This window comes from Tetrao urogallus, assembly GCF_951394365.1.
Source record: "Tetrao urogallus genome assembly, chromosome: 3".
In the NCBI taxonomy this organism is placed as follows: Eukaryota; Metazoa; Chordata; class Aves; order Galliformes; family Phasianidae; genus Tetrao; species Tetrao urogallus.
Genome location: NC_136815.1, coordinates 12,974,688 through 12,997,332, shown reverse-complemented (window position 1 = coordinate 12,997,332; position 22,645 = coordinate 12,974,688). Strand labels below are relative to the sequence as shown.

The 22,645-nt window shown below is 38.8% G+C and overlaps 1 protein-coding gene across 1 annotated transcript in view; it reads right to left on the bottom strand.

The window, feature by feature from the left end:
- Nucleotides 1-22,645, bottom strand: part of ENPP2 (ectonucleotide pyrophosphatase/phosphodiesterase 2) — a gene marked incomplete at both ends in the record, with an annotated part of 53,847 nt that overhangs the window by 25,560 nt on the left and 5,642 nt on the right. The window contains 9 exons of the mRNA XM_079534015.1: nucleotides 2,365-2,437; nucleotides 3,108-3,173; nucleotides 5,344-5,399; nucleotides 14,376-14,495; nucleotides 15,653-15,732; nucleotides 16,709-16,806; nucleotides 18,059-18,119; nucleotides 20,102-20,227; nucleotides 22,278-22,461. Of these exons, the coding sequence (XP_079390141.1) occupies nucleotides 2,365-2,437; nucleotides 3,108-3,173; nucleotides 5,344-5,399; nucleotides 14,376-14,495; nucleotides 15,653-15,732; nucleotides 16,709-16,806; nucleotides 18,059-18,119; nucleotides 20,102-20,227; nucleotides 22,278-22,461 (864 nt within the window). The remainder of the gene's footprint in view (nucleotides 1-2,364; nucleotides 2,438-3,107; nucleotides 3,174-5,343; nucleotides 5,400-14,375; nucleotides 14,496-15,652; nucleotides 15,733-16,708; nucleotides 16,807-18,058; nucleotides 18,120-20,101; nucleotides 20,228-22,277; nucleotides 22,462-22,645) is intronic.

The following is a 22,645-nucleotide window of genomic DNA, read 5'->3' as shown; positions in this document are numbered from 1 at the left end:
GAGGTATGAAACAATTTATCAAGCTACCATATGCAGCAACAAAAGCTCAGCATGAAATCTTGACTCTTCAAAAAAGAAATAAAAAGCCTATCTTAAATATAGCAGATAGCTGTTACAGGGTTTATTCAAATGCAAGTGTTGGACTGATCTGCCTTTGTATGAAGAAAAATGAAGTGGTCAGAATTAGTCCAACTGTCCAGCCACAGCCAGCTGTATACAAGAAAAGAACGACTGCACAGGGAGGTCATGCTCTCGGTATCTAGGAAGCAACTGGACAGGGTCCCTTTGAGGACTCCTTCCCAGCTGCTTTATGTAAATTTTGTAGCTCCTAAAAATAATATTGAAAACAAAGTGTCAAGAGAAACAATATAAAGTAATTCCCAGCTTCTCTATCCTGAAATGAGGCCCCTCACAAATCTCAGCATCTGTATACTTACACAGCTGTATTCATTTACTTAAATTTCCATTCAGAAAGTTGTGGCCACTGTTTGAACTCCAAGCCCATACATGCTCATCTGCTAAATTGTCTGTTCTCAATTGGCTAGAAATCAATTTCAAGCACTTCTTGTGTTTAATACAAATGGCATAAGTCAATTCATTTGTAAAAATTTCACAAGCTACTAATTCATGCTTATTAAGAACTTGAATTAGAGGTCAGCCTTCAGATAAACGTCCAGAAGAACCCTCAAGCAATAAAAGCCATTAGGGACTTTTGCTTTTATAGGGATTTTTCCTGTGATGATACAGTTACACTTCACTTTTTAGAAACTTCTGATCAATCTGAAACTACATTACTCAGCATAAAGCGCTAAATTGGTTTGTTAAAGGCTGGAATGTAAAGATCAAATTCACTGTCATCTTCTTTATATTGTCCTTTAAGTCCATGGAAAGAGCCTCACAACTCTGCTCAGACGGAAGCGGTTGTCTACAGATAAATAAAATTACAGTTGTCAGTCATAAGCTGCACACTTGTAATATTTCAAAAAGAGGAACTATAAAGCATCATTAAGTGGTGTATCCTTGAGCTGCATCTGAATCAGACAGCTCTCATTATCCATCTCTTGCTTGGCCCAGTCAGATACCTCTCCTGTTTGGAGTCAGATGACAACATGAAAACATATCAATGCCTATCAATTTAGCAGGAGTGTTGGCAGATATTAACTGCAGGATATCCATAACATGGACTTTATCTTCCCATCCACTATGGTGTTTTCAACTCCTCTCTGATGCTGCTCTTGAGACCATGGCTAAAACTACTCCAGCAGGGATGCTACCCACAGCAAATCCATAATCACTGTAAATTTGTTTAAACAGCCCCAAATAATTCAAGTACATTTAAAAAGATTAATGCTACTTCTCTTTGCTCACTTCTCCAGTAGAGGAAGCTACCAGATGTATAGCAAACAAGTAAGAAACATCTGCTTGGTAACTGGCTGCTCAGGGAGATTGGTATTACCTTCCAAAGCGTAAATATACTCCTCAGTTTTCAAAGATTTGAAAACATTTGTTTACCCTTTAAAAAGCACATATGAAAACTCCTGAAGTCTTGTGGCTGCAACCTACAGGCATATGTTTCCACTGAGACCAGAGGAGCTTTGCCAGATGCTCAGCCCCCAGCCACCCCAAGCAGTAAAACACTTGGGCACAGAACTTACTTTCCCTCCCCACAAATCCCAGACAACCACACAGTCTTTAAGTTTTTGTAACCTGCACCATGCTGGCAGAGAAGCTGTACTCATTGGCAATCCGAACCTCAAACAAGGGGTTAAACTACTGCAGTGTTTTGCACATAATTTTTCTTTAAAATACCTTACAATGCTTCAAAATCTTTTCCAAACTCAACAGACCAGCCCTGAGGGAGCAGTATTGGCAAAACTAACTGAAATCCTCTAGGGTCTATATGAAACTGGAAATAGCTGCTTTTTACAGCTCATGACAGACTAGAATTATTACGTTGGCTACTGCAGGCTGTTAGCATTAAATAAGCCTTTCTCTTCACTGCATTTTTCCTCAGTATTTTGTGCATTATAGTTTTATTATGTTTAAGAAGGATAAACTGTTTGAGGAACATTAAATTCTGTTGTCGCACCCAATTACAATCTCATTTTTGCCAAAGAGAAATTTCCATTTGCATTTTCATATCACAAAGAGAAACAATCTATGAAAGGCATGGGCCGTTCCTTCTCAGAACTGAATCACAAGATAAATCCTTAAACAATAATTTTGCTTTCTCTGGCAGAGGTGACGCATACTACAGAAACGGGTGAAAAAATTTGCTAAAAATATTACTTCTGAGCATCAGCAGTTATTCTAAAAATGTATTCTAGATGTGTGCTTTTTCTACGGATGAAAATCTCTACTAACCTCTGAGTTGAAAGGTCCATATCTGTGGCCAGCAGCATCTGGTTGCTCGGAGTAGAAAGCGTAAACATAAGGCCTGAAAGAAAGAAAGGCCTTGTTCAGGACAGCTTTCCTTCAACAACAAAAAGCCCCAAACCTGCCAGCTCAAGCCAAATAAAACCAACCTTGCAATGAGAGTCGGCTTTAAAGAGAACTGTTTCTCATCATATGTTTCCATGATATGATGATTAAGTAATTAATTGTTCTACAACTTTATTAAATCCCAGAACACATCCCAAGAAGCACCCAGGGTACCATCTGAGGACACGTGCTTTCTTAGCCCTGTAAGTGGGATCACAATAGTAGCCCTCTGGAGCTTTGCAGCCAGCAGAGTGTGCAAACTTGTATATGGAAAAAACAGTCATCATTAAAATCTTAAAATTTTCCCAGTCCTCAGAGTCCAGTTCTGCCACTGCCTACAAGGTTGTTAAGCCATATTACACTCAGTAGGCTAAGAACTATCCATGTTAATCTATGTAATTAAATGCTTCTAGATGGGAAAGAAATTGATACCATACTTTTATTGAGAATCAAAATGAAGATGGTTAAAAGCTAGGATAAAAAAAACAAACAAATCTAACCAATCAAAACAAATCAAAACAAATCCTGAAATCAATGGTAGTTTAACAAAATTAAACTTCCTCTTGCTCTTTTCCAGTTATTTTTGAGAAGAGTATAGGCTATTAACCAATAACAGGTTGAATTACCTTTCGTTATCCGGAAGGGTCAGCCATTGCAGTATTGTTAGTATTCTGCGCTCATGGGGAATGACACTAGACCACAAAAACACAAAAAAATGCCTTTTTATCAGAGACTACAAGAAGCATCAAAACAGTCTTGCTATGAACTGATTCCACGGTGACTATCATCAATCATAATAATGTCATTTCCTTTTAGTATATTGCATCTTGTTTCTTGTTTGGTACTGATTCTTATTTTGCAAATAGTCACATCTGATCTCTTGAATGTCCACATACTCCTAAATAAATTGGATTAAAAGCTCATAAATGGAGTCAGAACTGAAGGCAGGAAACCAAACTATTCTAATAGCAGTGACTAAAGATCCTGGTATTTTTAACCCAGATGAACTGCTTTTATGCACAGTAGTGCTGCCATTGGATAGCTGGCATGAGTGAAAACCATGACATTTCTCACACTGGTACAAATCTAACTGCTAGTCTTAAAGACATTGGAAAAACTCCCACTGACTTAATAGTAACCAAACAGGATTAAGCAGGTGTAAATCAAACCAGAGTCATCTGAAACATCAGGCAATCAGCATGGTGACTCACACAACATTTACAACTTCTCTCTGCAGAATGGATAAATCACGATTCACTGTTATCCTGAGACATCTCACTTGGCTGCTGAGGCCAAATTATTGCTATGGGAATTACTAAACACGTAAACAGCTATTACATTTCAAAATATCTCATCTTAAGAAAGCTCTGCAGATCAGTGACCATACAAGTGTTTTAATACAACAGCATCAGTGGTTTCAAATTCCCTTAGATCAATTGCAGAATCCCAATAAGAGTCAAGTACAACCATCTTGGATTCACCTTAGTGAATTAAATTCAGCATTTTTTGGAAGTGTATTTGATGGAGAAATGCAGATGTCATTTTGAAACAAGTTACTTAATGGCTTGTACAACAACACTGGTTGCCATTCTCCATCTACACAGGAAACTTCCACTTGTAGAATTATAAGATGAGAAATAATGCTAAAATTTGCAGACAAAGAAATATCATAAGACAGAATAATGTTAGGTGTTGCCGTTTTGAAACTTACTAGTTGCCCAATTTGAAAAATCTTCATTATTTAAAAAATAAATCACTTGAGACTTAGAAGTGTTTAAATACTACTGTTTCCTTAAAAGAGTTTATCTGAGTTTTTTTCACCAAAAACATTCCATACTCCAAATTAAATAGTACAGTTTTAGGGAGGATGTATTTCATTCATATGTAAAGTGGCTGAATCCCTTTCTTGCTACAGGCATATATATCTACAATACAGCCTTGGTTATTTTTCCTAATGTTTTATATATCCCCAGATATGGATCAGCCAAGGTGCTTCTGGTTCCCATGTAGTTGTAGTGCTTTGGTATTGCATAAATTCCTATGCTTTGTAGAGAAGCAGATCAAAGCTCTGCCTGGTAAATGACTTGCAAACCTAAACCTCTCACCAGCTATATACACTGTACATTTATTATTTCTTCCATATGCTTATGATATTCAGAGCACCAAAGAATATTATTCAAAATGGAACCAAAAAATAGGCAAATCCCATCAGTACTTTTGATCTTGATAGTATGACCATTTTCTTCATTCCTGCAATCTTGCCACTTAAAGGAAATGGAGACATTGATACATCTGAATTCCTCGGAACTCAGAAGTTATTAAAACTCATTCATTTTTAGTTAGAAAAATGTCTTAGTTGGGACAAGGGAAAATAATTCAGAACCATTAAAGAACAGAATAAAGAGCAAAGGTCCTCAAGGCTATCTCTTAATAAATGGGAACTAGATTATTATTATTCAAAGGCCAGGCTGGATCGTAAAAGGAGGGAGTGAATTAGGCTGTTGATGTCACGTGAAGCGAGGAAAATAAAAGTCTTGCACAAACACTCAGAAGTCTAGAAGACTTTGCCAGCAATACTGAGGAGGCAAAACAACACAGTCAAATGAAGGAAAGTAATTTTTGATACAGTCACTCTACTTTTGTTCGAACAGCTGCTAAATATCAGTGTATAAACCTGTGTCAAACTGTAGAGTTAGCTTTAGTTATGAGAAACATTTGAGAAATGAAATGAGAGGCTTACAGGTACAGTCTCCAACTGAGCAGCTACTAAACGTTTACAGCAAGGAAAACAATTAATAAATATTTGCACTGAATTAATTCAGACTTATTAGTTACAAATCTCCAGAAAACAGAGACACTTACACAGACCAGAAGAATGTGCCAGCTTTCACCCCTTGCTTGGCTGCAGTAATCCAAATCTAATGAGGAAAATATAAGAGGATTAGAATGTGTTCAGATCCTTAATGACCCTCTGAAATCAAAAGAAAATGTTTTCAAGGCACATTCTTCTACCCTGAGCTTAGAAATAAAAATTGCAGGCTTCAGCTTCCATCCCTAATTTGAACACGTGCAGTGACAAACCTACACAGATTCTGTAGCAATGCATCAGCTGATGTTTTGTAGTTTCACCCCTAAATATCTTTGTTACTTCTAACAGAAAGCATTACAATACATGGACCGAAACTTCACAAGTATCTCACCCCATTTAATTTTCAAAAATCAGACATACCTCACCTGAGCTCTTTAACATTCAAGTTTTGAAGGACACTCAGGTAGGAAAGAACACAGCTCAATACTCAGCAGGGTCTACATAAAAAACCCTCTTTGCTGATTCTATTATCAGTAGCCATGAGCAAATAATGAGCTGATAAAGAGTACCAAAAAATAAAAGGGAGCAGAGGTATAAAGAAAGTGTGAAGGAACACCTTGCTCCATAGAAGTTGAAGAACTTTATGAGCTCACCCAAAGTGGTGATGGATGGAAATGATAGGAACAATCTCCCAGAGTTTTTCAAATTCATTTTTTTAAACTCATCTATTTTCTGGCTATAAAATAGTTTGGAGCAGCACGTTCTACAGTATAGACACACAATGTATGAGTGTAGTTTTGTTTGGTTTGAGACTGGCAATGTCACAATGTCACATACTTTAATATTGTTCCCATACTGGGAAAACACGTTATTAATTCTTTCTCTTCTCACTTCTACAAAACATTGCAACTATATTCACTCCTGTTTATTACTTTTCAAGTTAGTTTGATCTTTCTTCAGTGAAAACCACATCATACTCTAGTTATCCTCATTGCCTCTTTCTCTTTTATTTTTATTCTAAGAATACCTATAGAAGGCAGGGGAATCAGAATGACCAAAAATCAAAAAGGTCCATAATCAGTTTGTAGCCTGATGGGACTGAATTTCTTTGCAAGGATCTAGCAAATCATTTTAAAACTTATTTCAAAAGTGGTAATGACTTAAATGCTAATATTATGCATAAAACTAAAAAATTGCTTTCCCGTGTCATTATTTACGCATTCCACAGTTCAGTCATTTCATGACCATTTAAGCCAAAACACAGATCCCTTCCTTAATGATTGAAAAATCTTTGACTTACTTTAAATCAGCTCTTCAAAATACATTCAAGGCCACTCTACCTTGCTCTAACAGGCACTTATAAACTGTCATCTAGGCATGCATTATTCAAATGTCATGCATGAATTATTCATGCATTAGCCTTAACTGAATTTAATTTGTCACAGTCTAACGAAAGATCATTTCCACACTGAGGCTGTAGTTAATGGAAATTAAATTTGAATATTGTTATGTTCACAATTATGGAAAAATGGATCCTATTTTCCTTTCTAGTGCCACGAACATACCTCCTACCTTATCTTTACATCTTTTACTCCTTCAAATCTGACAGCACTCAATCCAGTTCATTTAAAATCACAGCTATAAAAAAAGCAGTTGTTTTTATTACATCCTAACGTTCTGGTAATGTATCCTCTCTTTTTCAGGGAAGAATATATCCAAGGTAACTATAGAAATGATTGTTTACTAAATGAATGCAACAAGAACAGAATCAGAAAGTCCATGAATTTGATTTTACATGGGAATCTGGACACTACTGAACAACAGAGAGACTGTTTTGGAATGCTCATGGACAAACACTGACTGGACAGAAAGATGCGGGTGAAAGTGAGGAGAGGCAGGGAAAGGTGCCTTCAAGCTGGAGGCTGTATGCTATAGTCAGAGGTGTGCCTGTAATGCAAAGACATATCCACAAGCCCGTTTGTGTCATCTATGTCAGCAAAGGGTATATAACTCCAACCCAGACCCTGTGTCAAACTAAGACAGGAGCTACTCCATGCTCATTAGTGGTTCTCGGCCATCCCACATGAAAAAGAGTCAACATTTCAAGCAAATACATTTTCCATTGCACTTTAGATTTATTCCCAGAGCAGAATCCTACCACAGCAGAGAAGAGAGGTCAAATATAAATTTAGCATAACGAGTGTCAGCTCCACTGCTGTTATGCTCCTTGGTCTTGCTATACTTGGAAAACCATTGTCCCTCCAGAGCTGCAGCAGATTTATTTTTCTTTGAAAGTGTTTGTGTTCCTGCAAACTTGAAATAATTTTGCAGTTAACTTTGGGATGGTACCAATAAACTAAGTCCAGGGAATTCAGTTTTAGAATTTCACCATCTGTTTGACTTTCTAGTGCTTTGGACTGCACACATACAGGTGGTCCAGTCTGCATCTTGTCAACTAAATGAAACAAGCCAAGTTCCACCCACAGCAGCTGAGTATGTCCTGTGCTTCTCCTGACTGTTAGCATTGCTGAAATCACTTGTAGATGTCTATTTCAGGCTTCTCCTCTATCATACTGTAGGGTCTGACAATCTCTCCCAGGTGATCTTAGCAGGGATCACCCCTAGTTGTACTATCTTCTGTCAGCAGTAAGAGAACAGCATGTCCCTTGAAAGGGCACCTGGATTGGCTTCAGATAGGGAAAAAAAGCACTCCCTCTGCTCCCAATGCAGCAATTTACATTGGCATTAACTATTTGAATGAGAAAATGCATCTGCTGCACTTGAAATGGCTAAGACAGCGATCTGTTAAAGTAAGACCAACAAGTCAAATGGTCCATATCTATCTGCAACGTATGTGAAGTAAGTTTGAAACGACTCCCTTAGGACTTTTCCAGGCAGAGCCTGGTTGAACCCAAGGTTAAAAGAAGAACTACTGGACATTCATCCCTCTTTCTTTGAACAGGATATTAAAAAAAAAAAAACAAAACAACCTTTGGTTTGTTTAAAAGCAAAATAATAAAGCCCAATGTGATTCAACATCATACCTAAAGCCACTACACATAACAAAGCGTTTGCAGAGACATCATTTAAAATGAGAAGTTTAGTAGGCATGGCAGGGATGGGTTGATTGGACTAGATGATCACAGAGGTTTTTTCCAACTTTAATGATTCTGTGAACTTACAGTACTCACTGAAGCAGCAGCAGTCTCCCAGGTGAAAGAGTTTTCATCTACAAACTTGAACATCAAACTTCCAATATGTTTTGGAGCTGTGACAGAATATAGTGATGGCAGTCTCTATTTCTCTACCAGATGTGCCCCTGGTAGCCATAACTCTTTACTGATTAGCTAAAATCAGGTAACAGACTGGCAGCTGGAACAGATGATGGGCATGCACAAATTTACTTCCTACTCTTGGCTATAGGATATTAACTCCAGCACAAAATCAAGGTAAGCTGCTACTACAGCCTCATCTCTCAGTGTCACTAACTTAAATTCACTGACTTTCAAGACAGAGTGCAAGTCATTCATGCCTCTTCCAAGTTAATATGAGTCCGTGCACTCAGTGTACAATACAAAAGAAAAAATTAGGTGATGTGCTCTCAACACTGTCCATGTGAAACAGTCAAAATCAGGAATTGAATAAAAATTGTTTCATCTCCTCTCTGTTGGTTAGAGTCACAGTCCTTAAGTTATTTAATCCCAGATATTCCAGTACTGAGCATGTAAATGCAATATGTTATATACACATCTGTCACATCTGTTCAGGTCATTTACCATAAAGTGTACTGTGTTACCCATTGCAAGGTCAGTTCCATTTGTGAACTTATGTAATTTATTTGCCATACATAAATACATTGGCTTTAAGTGCAAATGTTAGTTAAACAGATACCTATAAAATTCTACGTCAGATGAGCACTCTGGTTTTCAGATGGGACACAATTTTATAGTATTGTAAATTATGAAAAGACCATATTTCTGATTTAATTGCTTAAGCAAATAAGAGAGGAATACATATTTAAAATTAAAAAAAAAATATATATATATATATATATATATATATATATATCAAAGGTTAACTAGTCTGTGTTCATACTGTGGCATATTGGGAATTGGAGGATATCTAAATTTTCCATCATAAAAAGATTTGGTAAATTACAGAACCACTGTTTCAACTCAAGTACACTGGCAAACATCCCAAGACATGATAAACGTGGTTAGCTAGATGCTTACAAGACATCTACTGTAAGCTAGGTAGATCCTCTTTGTTGACAGACTACAGTTATTCTTTCTTTTTCTCTTTTATTTACTGATAAAAATAGAGAGGCTAAGCAACTTCAGGTGGAAGTGCACTATGCAACACATAAGTCCCAAGTTCTCCCTTCTTTCAGTTGCTAGGCATGTGTTTGCACAGATACTACAAAGTTCTTCAAATGGCTGTTGAATTGTTTTTGAAAACCTGCACGGACAGTGCAGCATCTCCCTACATTTAACCTTCTGTGAATAAATGAATGTCCATACATTTTCAAGGTCTGCCTGTGTCCTGTTGCATCATTCAAGAACAGCAGTGGCACACCTCAGGTCAGGGCCAACAGGAGGGGCAGGCCTCATTGCGAGCTGAGCAAACACAGCTGCCAGCCAGGGAAGGAAATCCACGTCAGGAACGGAGGTAGCACAGACACCCACTGCAACTGGGAGAAGGCCATGCAGGAATGGGAAGTCCCTTCCATGTCTAGGATTGATGATCACTATTTCCCAAACAAACATAAACAAGAGTGATGCATGCAAGTAGAATTAACTTGGCACAGTGATGCTACTTGTTACCTTCCTGCATCATTTGCACTTTTCCTGCCAGTGAGGTAGAAAGTTGGAGTCATGACTCCCACAGGCCTTGCTTTAGCCATATTTCCTCTTTGTTACAATTTTAAAAGTGAAAGTAAAGCGTCATACAAGGTGCCCTAAGCACCCTCTATGCTGTTATAATTAAGATATTTCTGAAAAGAGAGGCATTTTTTGAGGCAAACTCACATACAAGCTGGACAGCCTTCTCAAGGGGCCTCTCTGTCCTCATTAACTACAGCCCTCATAAAACTACAGTATTATACCTATCATCTTCTGATCTTAAGGAGACCAAAGGATTATTTCTAAGATCACTGAGAAAAGCAACATATTGCATGCAATGTAAGCCAAATCAACATGTGGAAAACTACTGCTGAACAGAAGCCAAAGGCAGCTGGGGTCTTAATTTAGGCAGTTGACTTCAGTGATTGAAGTTTCTTGGATGAAAACAGTCTCAGTCTCATGAAAAATGAGCAGTGAAGTTAGTTTCTCCTTTGAGAACAGGGGCTCTGATGCTCACAATTTCTGTAAGATGCTGTAGCAATACAGAAGGAGTGGTTATGCAGCTGTTTCCTGTCACACATTTTTTTCTTTCAAAAAACAAGGTGGTTTTAAGCTTATATAATAAATAAAGGTTATATACTAAGTCCGAAAAACAGGTTTCAGGAAGTCTCACCACCAGTTAGAGGATCCCTGAGCACTTCCGAAGCTACCTGCTCCCTCCTTCCCCCTTTCCTATTGCTTTTAAAATAAATTTCTCACAATTCCTCGTGTGAAAACATTAAACTACTCATTTGTCAAATCCCACTGATGCCATGTGTTAGCTTGGCTGCTTCCTAGCAAAGTGCTCACTATCAGAACAAGTAATTTAACAAAAAAAAAAAAAAAAAAAAAAAAAAAAAAAAAAAACCAACATACATTTTAACAAACTATATACAATAGACTTGTCCAGGAGCAAGGAAGTATTTTAGGAATGATTAACGTTAAATGACATTCTCTTCAAGGCAGTTTCTAGTTATAATGTGAAGCTAGGGACCCCAGTAACAACTTCTTCCTTCCTAGGGAAGGTGGGCAGTTTTAGATGATAATTCCCTGTTCTGTGCTAACCAAGTACCTCTCTGAAGCTGCATACTACACTTTGAGACCAAGACCTAAAAGGGATCGGTTGAATAACACTTTGTGATGTACAGGCAAGATTTTCTTTCTTCCTCCCTTAATTTTACTGTCTTTGAAAACCTATCCTTTTTTTTGGCAGTTTTTAATCAGTGTGATGTTTAGGTAAAATAATAAAAAATAATTAGAAATTCACTTAGAGATCAAATTCAATTAGAAATGAATTAGAACTATGTATCTAATCCACATAAAGGAGAAAGAACTTTTTCTCCCATCAAAATCTCTGCCCTCTAAGTTTTAGTAGCTCATTTTCACACTTCCTTGATTCTGCAAATAAATACATGCAAACCATGCATTTCCTCCACGTGCAGAGAGGGGATCATTTATGTTAGTAGATTTCTTGCAGAAATGTTCTCTCTTCTAACCCAGGCAGTGTGGCCACTCACATTTGCCAGACTTACAGGTTCTCCTCATAGTAAGTGCGTAGGAACTGAATTACAGCCGTCCCTCTATGCATGTTCCCAATTCTCCAAGGAGATTTCCAGCTTATTATCTGATTCCTGTATTTTTCTTTTAACACTTCCTTGGATCAGCTGTTCTATTTTAACACCCTTATTTGTGTATACAACACTCCCCTTTATCCTCTGAGAATTTTTTTCTAGCGTGTGGTCATCCACAGTTGTGTAACTTCCTTGAACCCTTTTCAGCTGACATTTTTCATGACCCTTGTTTACAATCTGGAATGACTTATATTCTCTGTAATAGCAGAGGTGTTCCTAATGAGTGGGTGTTAGAATTACCCAATATCCCCCACTCAACATGACAGCTGATGCAACATACACAGGCTATTAAAATATTGCAGTTTAAAAATAGAGACATTTGTACAGTCCCTGAAAGTTTGAGTTATTCCTACATAAACTCGGTTGAGATGCACAATTAAATTTGCAATGTACAATTAAAATTGCTGCTGCCTAACAAGCTACCAAACAGCTGGCCCACACTATTGTCCATGAGATCCATGTTTGACTGCAGCAAGCACACTGCAGATGCCATTCAGTGTGTGGCTGTTGCTGTAGCTAGGATGAAGGAAGAAGCTACCTGCTGCCTCCCTTTCACTGCTCCTAGTTTTATCCCACTGCTTTGCTCTGATCTAGATGGATAACAGCCTGGCACTGCATCACCTTCTCTACTCTACACAACCTATGCTAAAAACTAACCCAGGTCATAGCTGGGTGAGGGAGCAACTACGCCCCTCATTACTGCTGACAAATTTTACAAGTGCACAAATACCTCATTCTGGCTCAGCTACAGCCAGACATCTGCCCGTCACACATCTGCCTACAACTCTAAATGGTCTTGTCTCGCATTTGTTGTGGACTAAAACTACATGCGGACAAATAACACATGCTTGCTAAGTAACTTCCTTTTGTCTCCTGGGATACTAATGTCTTAGAGATTTGGAGGATGACACCGATCATTTGAGCAAACAGCAATGACAGATTATGGTATTCCCAGTCCCCTTCCAATACACACCTCCATTTCAGAATCATAGAGGCTAGACCTCTGGAGATCATCCAGTTCAACCCCCTGCTAATGCAGGTTCGCTAGGTTAAGCTGCAGCAGAAAGCATCCAGGCAGGCTCTGAATATCTCCAGAGAAAGACTTCACAACCTCTCTGGGCAGCTTGCTCCAGTGCTCTATCATCCTCAAAATATATTTTTTTCCTCATGCTTGTATGGGATTTCCTGTATTCCAGTTTATGCCCATTGCCCCTTGTCCTGTCACTAGGCACCACTAAAAAGAGCCTGGCCCAATCCACTTGACACCTACCTTATATAAGTTTGCAAGCAATGATAAGATCCCCTCTCTGTCTTTTCTTCAGGCTGAACTGACACTGGTCTCCTAGCTTTCCTCATATGGGAATGGCCCCTCATCATCTCTGTGGTCTCTCCCTGGAAGTTCCCTCTCTTTGTTAAACGAGGAGCCCAAAATTGGTCACAGAACTTCTGATGTGGCCTCACCAGGGCAGAGAAGAGAGGGAGGAGAACCTCCCTTGTCCTGCTGGCCACACTCTTCTCAAGATACCCCTGGCCCTCTTGGCTGCAGGAGCACCCTGCTGGCTCACTGTCAACCTGTTGTCCACCAGGACACCCAGGTCCTTCTCCACATAGCTCCTTTCCATCAAGCCTTAACCTGTACTGATGTATGAAGAAATCTAGCACTGGTTCCCATTTAGAGGCATTCTTTCTGATTACAGAGTGGCTCCTCAGGGAGTAAGAAGACTTGTACTGCTTCCTGTAAAAATGGCGTCAATTTCTGGTGTAGAAAATGGAACTATCTGGTTTAACTGCTCAGGAAGTTTTCACATGCTAGTCCCTAAGTAATCAATGTAGTATATGCACCTTGGCTGCTTGCATGTAAAACTTATTAGTTTAATTTAAAACTATCTTTGTTGGCAAACTAAAGCACGTCAATAAGCATATGGTAATAGGAGAAAGTTCAGTAGAAGCAAAGGGACCTCCTTTTAATCCTTAGAAAGAGGCCATTTTCATGCCTAAAATAAGGATTCAGACCTGGAGAAAACCAATTGCAATGCTTATTCGAGAGAGATCCACTTAGCCACTGCTGCTGTGTTCTAGGCAGAAATTAATTCATAAACTTCTACACCCTCTGCAGCATGTCAGGTAACAGCAATCACTTGTGGACTTAACAAATAATAATTATGAAGTTGTGCCATGCTACTCTGACAGAACATTAATACTAAAACTGCCAGAAGAACATTACTAGGACGAAAACCTGAGAAACCCGTAATGAAAAGGAAACACTGTGCCACAGTGACAAAAATACAGTAATTCGTGTTAAACTGCTGCCTAAAATGAGGGTTTTTTCCCAGCCACATCTAATTTATACTTATCAACACAAGCACCTTTCCATAATCAATGGCTTTATTATTCTGAAAAGCAAAAGCCAACTCAAAACGTTACATTGCACTGATAGACACAAGGCCAGCCATGGGGAGATCAGGTACAAATTGTTCACAGATGTATTTTTTTAATTATTATTATTGGCTATGTTCCACAGCACAGGAGGAGGGGAAGGAGGAGGGATAGAGAAGGAGGGAAACTGAAACTTACTGGTTGACCTCCCCACCATCTGTGATTGAATTTCTCTCGCCCTCGAAGACTGAAGCTGGCATCAAACACTGGGTCATACATTGAATTGCCAACGATTCCATGTGATTCAGGATAGAGTCCCTTTGTGCAGAAGTAGATTAATTAGTAAAACCCTAATGCACATAAATGCAGTCCCCATAGCTATCTGCAAATACCACTGAATTATTTTAAAATGGGTGTCTTTGTAACAGCAAAAAAGGTTTTAACTTCAAGATAAGAACATTTAAAATTGGCTGTAGTAGTGAAAACAGCAAGAAATGACTGAATTGTGCTAAAAGGAAAAAAAAAGCACAAAAACTTCTGCTGCTGGATATTTTGAAGTATTTTCTCACTGGTTAGAAGTTAGTTTGAGGCCATCAAAAATAAGCAAAAAAAAAAAAAATTTATTTGACCTTTGAGTTCCTCTTTATGAATTCCCTTTCTGGAAATGGTAATTCATTTTCCAGTAGCAAGAATTAGAATCTGCATGCTCATTTTATAATAGTTTATATTTACTAGTGCCTCTGTTAGAGCTGTTTCTAAGAAGAAATGAAAGCAAGACACCCAAACAGTGATATAAACCCAGAGGCTTTATACCTCCACTTCTCCAGAAGTAAAGGTGATTTAAGAGGTTTCTGATCTCCCTTTCTCTCCTGCCCTCTCCCATACTCAGCTACGTGTTTGTCCATCCCTTCTTTTATCTTAATATTTGTGCAAAGGAAGAAAAAGGGGGGGAAAAAAAGTGGCTTCTGCTTCAGGAGCGCTGACACATGGCAGTGTTTGCATCTCAGACTTGGGGACAGCCTGGCCACCAGCTGTGCCACCAGGGCACAGAAGTAATGGTTCATTTACTGTAGAACCCAAGCAGCATCCAGACACACTCAGCAGCTGTAAATTTTAAGTGGGTTGCTAAGTCAGCCCTACTGACTTCAGCTCCTCCAATGAAGGAACAACTGCTGGTTGTATTCTGGGCTGTTGTTTTTTTTTCCCCCCAGAAAAACCATGACCTGTAATTATACAGCAGTACAAATAACTGCAAAAACAGGCATAGGAAAATGCAGGAAAACAGTAACGTGCATATTAGAGAGAAATGCTTTATCTCAAAACTTCAAAATACTGAAAAAACTACTTAACATAAGGGAGAGAAGGATTGACTGTGAAGGAGTTCTATTAAAAAAATATATATATTGCTTCCCACAACCCACATTTCTAGTGAAGTGCAACATTTTATCACCAAAAAATCCTTCCCAAGGACTTACAGTAGCGAGGGTGTACAAGTTGGGGAAGGTTTTTGTAGGGTAGACCGGCCTCATGTAAGGAGAATGCGTTCCACATGATCCTGAAAAATCAGCAGCGAATGCAAACGTTACAAAAGTGAAGCTCTGAGACAAAAAAGTCAATTGCTTTCACTGAAAATGCTGCAGAAAGTGGTTAAACTTTAACCAACTTAAATGAACACCCTCTGATGACCACTGGCAAGACTTCCTGCAGTGCTAAATCCACACATGCTACTTTGCACTTCACAGTAAACAGATGAAACAGAGAAGCTAGTACTACTAAACTAGCTACATTTCCATGGACTCCCTTCCCAGTTATCCCGCTTTCAGTGTTCATACTCACTGGAAGTGTCTTGCTGTTAAGTAAAGGAACATGAGAAATCACGGACTAATTTTAAATGACAAATACACTGAAGCAGGAGTTTCACAATAGGCTTTGGCCACAGCTCCCCAGTTGGCTACATAAATGCAAGGGACAGTAAATAGACAGTGAAAAAAACACCTTTCAAGGATATGAGCACATATCTCAATATCTCACATATCTTAAGCTACCATACTACACTAAAAAGCTCAAACATACAGTGTGTTCAGTACACTGCAAATCCAGGACCCACATCTTCCACATGTGTGATTCAAGTGCAAAATTTTCCAGGCACACCTCAACTAGGCTATACAGTGTTATGATACATATCACATACTGAAGATTCATTTATTTGCTGGCAAACCAAATTAACCCCACCAATTCTGGGTTGCATTCCCTAAAGCAGCTCTCTTCTCATTCTTTGCTGTAAGCTGCTTTAGCCAGGGTCCTGCAAGCCACCAGATGATACCATCTAAACCTAAGGGGACTAATGCAATTTGCTTTTATGGAAAATAAATGTAATCTTTATTAGAGTTTTGAGTCAGAAAAGCCCTGCATTTGGCAGAGTCCTTCTACACGCCAGACCCATGCTGACTTTTGTTACTCAATACACAATGAAAACAACCAGACTGCATGAGACTGTCTTTCGTTTATTGTAAGAAAACAGATGTACTCACTCAGTTTTTCAATATTGGGCATGACCTTGTTCCCTTTCTTCATATACGATGCACGGAAACCATCAACAGAGAAGATGATCAAAGGAGGACGAACAAAGCTAAAAAGCAGAAGCAGCAGGAGTATAAGTCAGCATTTCAAAATGATTTTATGTTTTTTTTTTGTTTTGTTTTGTTTTTGTTTTGTTTTGTTTTTAAATTTTCAGTTGCTAACTGAGGCTCCAGAGAATTTAAAGTACGGTTACTACATGCGCTATGTGTTTTTTTTATTAATTTCTTTATTTATTTGGCTTACTTGCTTACTCAACAGATCAGTATAAACTGATCATCTTCATTCTTAGTAACGTTCAGACTGTGGTCACAGTCAGCTGAATGACTATATTCCAACATAAAAGAAATCTTCCCTAGGCAGCCAGAAGTACACAGCCCAAAAAGGCAAATGCTTACAGAAAGAGATGGAGTAGAGGCAAAAAAAAAAAAAAAAAAAAATTAAAAAGTTGTGTGCAGAAGTACCCAGCCTAGCACACAGCCTGTAGTTAAAAACCACATGTTTCAGGACAGCTGGTCTTCTGTCTTCACAAAAAGTCCATGTGGCATCTTGTGCAAGCTCTAAGAGGCACAGCCCATTCTCACATACTAAAGACGATGGTATTTCATGTCATTTTATTATATTTTGTTTACTACTTCTACTTGGATTTGAATCCAAGCAGGCATAGATGTGTCCTGGATGGATATGCCTGAGTGCTTAATGATGGTCACTCACTGCAGGGGTAAGATATCATTGTTACCAGGAGAACAGGAGCTCTTATTTCCTCCAAACTCTGAGCTGCAGCCCAGTGCAGCACCTAAGCAGATGTTTGCCTTTAAGCATATTAGTAAGATAACTGGTTTCAGATGCTCTTACATTTTCAATGCCCTTCTTCTGCTTTTTTTTTTTTTTTTTTTTTTTTTTTTTTTTAAGTCAAGCCTATTACCCATTGCAGTTTTGAAATCCCTTCACTTAGTAAAATAACATTAAAAGAAAAAAAAAAAAAAAAAAAAAAGTTCTCAGCCAGCCTAAATTTCAGAGAAATCAGAAAAAGATTCCCAAGGTCTCAAAGGGTGCTTAATTATCTTTCCTGCTCAGATAAGTAAAACAGGCAAACCCACCAAAGGTGATCCGAGGACAAGAGTTCAAGCCCCCATCATTGCTCACATTAACAACCCAATTGTACAAACCCTGAAGGACAGGGAAGTAAGCAACTCAACTATTCAGCAAAGGCTTTACAAAGATAAGGCAGAAAGATGATGCTCAGAGTGCTGGACCACAGTCCTTGTTGTACTTGGCTTTAGGGTAACAAGCAAACCACTTACCCTGCTGGACATTCAGGAGTTTTTATCTCTTCACAGTCATCATCCACCCAGTGGGTTTCTCCTACCAGAAATTCAAATCAGAGTTTAAGGAAAAAAAAAAAAAAAAAAAATCTGTGAACACAGCATCAGATTTCAAAGAAAAATTCAAAAAAATAAAGTCTAAATATGTTAACAGACTGTCTCATCATACTTTCGCAGACAATGATCAATGAAGGGACAATGTCCCTTCCACAAAGCTGAACAAATGTTCTGGCTACATTCTATTCAACAAGAATATCCAAACTGTCACTTCTAGGAGCAGCTCTTAAAACTAAAGCTAAAACTTCCTAGATGAAAAAATGGTAGTAAAGCTTTAGCAACGCCAGTCATTTAAAAAAAAAATTTCTATTATTTTCAGTTTGTCAAAAAAAGTACAGCACTCCTTCTGGTTACCAATTCATACCCTCCATCCCGCCAGGTCTGACGTCTCCATGACCTGCTTCTGCTGGCTAACGACAAAATAATAAAATAAAAACTCTTTCTAGGGAAGAAAAACAACTCTAAGTAGCTTTCAACAGGTTGAAGGAGCTGATCAGCTCATGGATCAGGTGAAGACTCAGGAGCAGCTGAAAAAAAAGTATTAATAGTCTTTCAGAGCTAGCTTATTACTTTACATAATCAACTATTTTGTTAAGGCTTTTACTATTAAATACTGACTATACATTGGCTCATGACTTGCACTTTCACAGGTCAATTGAAAAACAAATTACTAGCTAATGAGGCTTACTTCCCCAACCTAAAACTATTAAGGGAACCATAGCTCAATAAAGAGAACAAAAGGAAAAGCACCATAGAAAATATCGGCAAGAAAAGCGTCCTGCAGCAATTCCAATTGACCACAATGGGATGTAGAGGGATGATTTCCAAAGCAAAATAAAAATAAACACTATCCTCAGGTAAGCAAAAGCGTGGATAAAGAGGAAACACAGATCTCAGATAGGGCTTATTCCTATCAGAATATCAGGGACACTGAGATTTGTTGTCAGGCAATTAAAAAAAGATTATGTACATTGAACAGCAGATGTAAATTCCTCTGTCTTGACCCTTGTAAGTGGGAGCTCAAAAAAACGTCAGGAACTGAGAACTGTATCATCAGTATTTAAGTAGACTAAGCCTTGGGTCTCATTGGGAAGAGGAAGAAAATAATCTACGGAGACTTGTTGGAACGTGTATATTTCACCTGAATTCCTAACAGCGAAATTCAAGTAAAGAAAATCCCACTTTCAGCATTTGGAAACTGTGCAGTTGGCCAAAAGGGTGCAAGGGGGCGGGAAGGAAATCAAAGCTTAAATTCTTCGCCATTAAACAAATGAAGAATTTAGAACTAGGTGAAATACAATAGTAAGAGTTTCTAAGGCTGATTTCCAAGGATCAGAAGACCTCCACAGAATGGGAGACACGTTGTCAAGGCAGGACATGCTCCAAACCATCTAGGTATAGGGTGGTAATTAAGCCTTCACAGCCTGTCCCCCCATCAGCCAGTTCAGGCTGTATTGCAGACATCGTGTGTCTAGAAGGTGATATGGTCATTCCCATCTTGTCACCTGGAGCCCATGCTACTCCATCCATAAATTAAAGCTCTTATATTCTCACAAACACTGTCCTGCAAGAAACAAAGCCTACTTGATGCAAGTAGTTTGAACAGATGCTTTTGTAGTAGGGATGGGAGAGGTTTCTGAGACAGAGATAACCTATCTAGGAATGCTCAGTTCCTTCTGAAACCATCAGATCTCCCAGCTTTCCTTGTGATGCAGTCAAATGCACCTGAATACCTTTATATTTTGTTTTAAACTCTTTGCTTTCAGTATCTTTACAGGGTTTCTACTGTCAAGAAATTAGTTGCATTCACCTCCACTAGGAGTCCAAAACTCACCCTTTCTTCCTCCCTATTCCCAAAATTCAGAACAAAACAAAGAGGGTTCCTTCTCTAGAAAAAAAACTTTACCAACAGGGTTGCCTATTATCAGATTCAAAAGATAAGAGGCAGGAAGACCAAAGACATACCTTTGCAAACGACTTGGTAATTAGTGCAACAGTCTCCTCTACTTAAGCAGTCTTCAGAGCAGTGACAAGCATTGTCATCATTCCTGGTTTCTCCACAGCGGTCTTTGGTACATTCCCAGCCTCGAGCTAAAATATTCACAAGTAAGCAAGAATGAGAGATCATAATCGAAACGAAAAGCACTCACTCAAGCCATAATGACTACATCCAACTTTATAGAGTCTTAAACCTATTGTCCCAGTTTTGTGATTTCAAGTATGTCAAGCAGAAATAAAAGGGAACCTTGTGTCCTGCAGATACAGGACTCCTGCATTCACAGAAGTGCTTCAGCTACAAAGAGTTGTTGTAGTCCAGGTTTTGTACAACTAGAATGCCAGAAAATACATGGAGGGGAGAAGAAAAGAAAGGCTATTGAAAGATAAATGGATTTGTCTGGAGTGCAAACTAGAAATGTTGGTGTTTTTTGTACAATTCATCCTTTTTTGCCCAAATATTCAAGACCCCAGATCAACCAATGGGAAATAAAAGAGAAAGTTGGGAAGAGATTACGTGGGTAGAAATTGATATTATGCTCCCATCAGCTCCTCACAGACAGAAGGAACTTTCAGTACTCAGTGGATGAGATTCAAACCAACTGCAAAGTTAGAAGAACTTGAAGAAACGTACAGTCTTCTTATCTTGCAAATGACGCTAGGATTAAAGGCCTGTCTAAATTAGGGCAGCACAGTGCCTACATTTTAGAATAGGGCCAGAGGATGTAACTGTATGGTTTCCCGTATGCTCTGGCCAAAGGAATAGGAAACCTAAAAGATTGCTTTTGACAACATGCAACTAGTTAATTAAAAAAAAAAAAAAAAAAAAAAAGCGCAATTTCTCTTACTCCCCATTTCTCCTTGATTTGGGACTTTTTTTGAATAAATATTTAATATTTACAGACTGTAGAAGTGATAATTGTCTTAATAAATACCTATGAGATTATAAGAAAATGTACACAACAATTCTAAGAGCTACAGAGGTATCCCCACATTTAAGTGGATAATGTACCCTGTGGACCAGAGGCTGAGGAACTGAAAGCCTGTTCTTTTGTAGAAAACATCGTGCAATGCACTGAAAGTTTTCAGATCCTCATATTCTTCAGTCATTTTCACTGGGACAAAACAGTCTTAGCTTTAAATTTGGAATTTCTTGGCCTGGAATCAAATGATTTTTTCATGGATTAGCTTACAATTTTTTGGTACCAAGCTACTGAAATGATATAATAAACAGAATTGAGGAAGTACTCTCAAACATCTCCCATCCATGAGCAGTGATAATTTTAGTCATTAGACTTCTCTTATTTGCTTTGTAAGTGTAATTCCTTGATAAAGCAAGGAAACATTTAATGGCAAAAGTAGAAAGGCACCCGTGTCAACTCTGACCGCTAAGCCAACACTCAAAGAGATGAGTACAACTAATAATTCAGACGCACTATGTTAAGAAACAAAACATCACTCATAACACTCTTCGAAGTTCCCTTCTCCTGTGAGTCCTGAAAAAAGAAAGTGAATGTAGAGCTGTATTTCCATTCCCTGGGTCTAATGAATAGAAGGTAAACGTCTTTACCGGTGTGCTGTATTTGTCCTGACATCTGGAAATTAGAGTCTGAAGAATGGTAACAAATCCAGCCTGTCACCTCTGAACGGACCTGCACTGCTTTAGCACTCCCAGCTTCCAAGGTACTTTCACAAATAAATGCAATGAACAATCCAAAAGCAAGCATGAACTGTTCAGTTATTAAGTTATCACTTTGGAGAAAAAAGGATGGTTGACACTGAGAGACCAACCTCCCATCTTTACTATCTCTACACTGTAATCTGGAAGGACAACTGGTGCCTGAATACCAATTATTGTTTGTGAATGAGCATCAAAATATCTCCTTTTCAGATAGTACAAGCAGTACCCTGCCTTTTTTTGCAGAAACTATGGCAGAAGCTCAGCAGCAATAGATGCATATCCCTACCACTCCCAGCAAGGATACGTGGGCTGCATTTTGGATCAAGACAAGCCCAGTCAGCAAGAGGAGCAGAAGAAGACCCGGATTATGGCAGGGAGTGCTGGATTATAGCGGCCAGTCCCAACCATTCACATAAGCCAGGCATCATCAGCCCCCACCAACGCGGGGCAGGATACCCATCCTACCTGTCTTTAAGCACAGCTCATCAAAGTCGAAGCAGCAGCTGTTGTAGCTCTTGCACAGGTTGTCACAGCGGCAGCCAGGAGGCTCTGCCTCTTGAAGTTCAAAGCATCTGTTTTTGCAGGAGCCAGAGGTACTGATCCAGGGGGAATCTGACAGGACTGTGTGGAACAAAAAACAGGGCAACATCTGTCAGGCCAGTAGCAGTGGGACAGGTGACTCAGCCCCAAGCCACTTGGATGAGTGAAACCTCGGCTGCCTGCTGAAGGAAGGGAAGGGAGCAGGGAAAGGAGAAGGGTTGCTTGCAGAACAAAAAATAATTTAAAAATTTTTAAAAATTGCAAAAAGGCAGCTTTTGGGAGGGGAAAAAAAG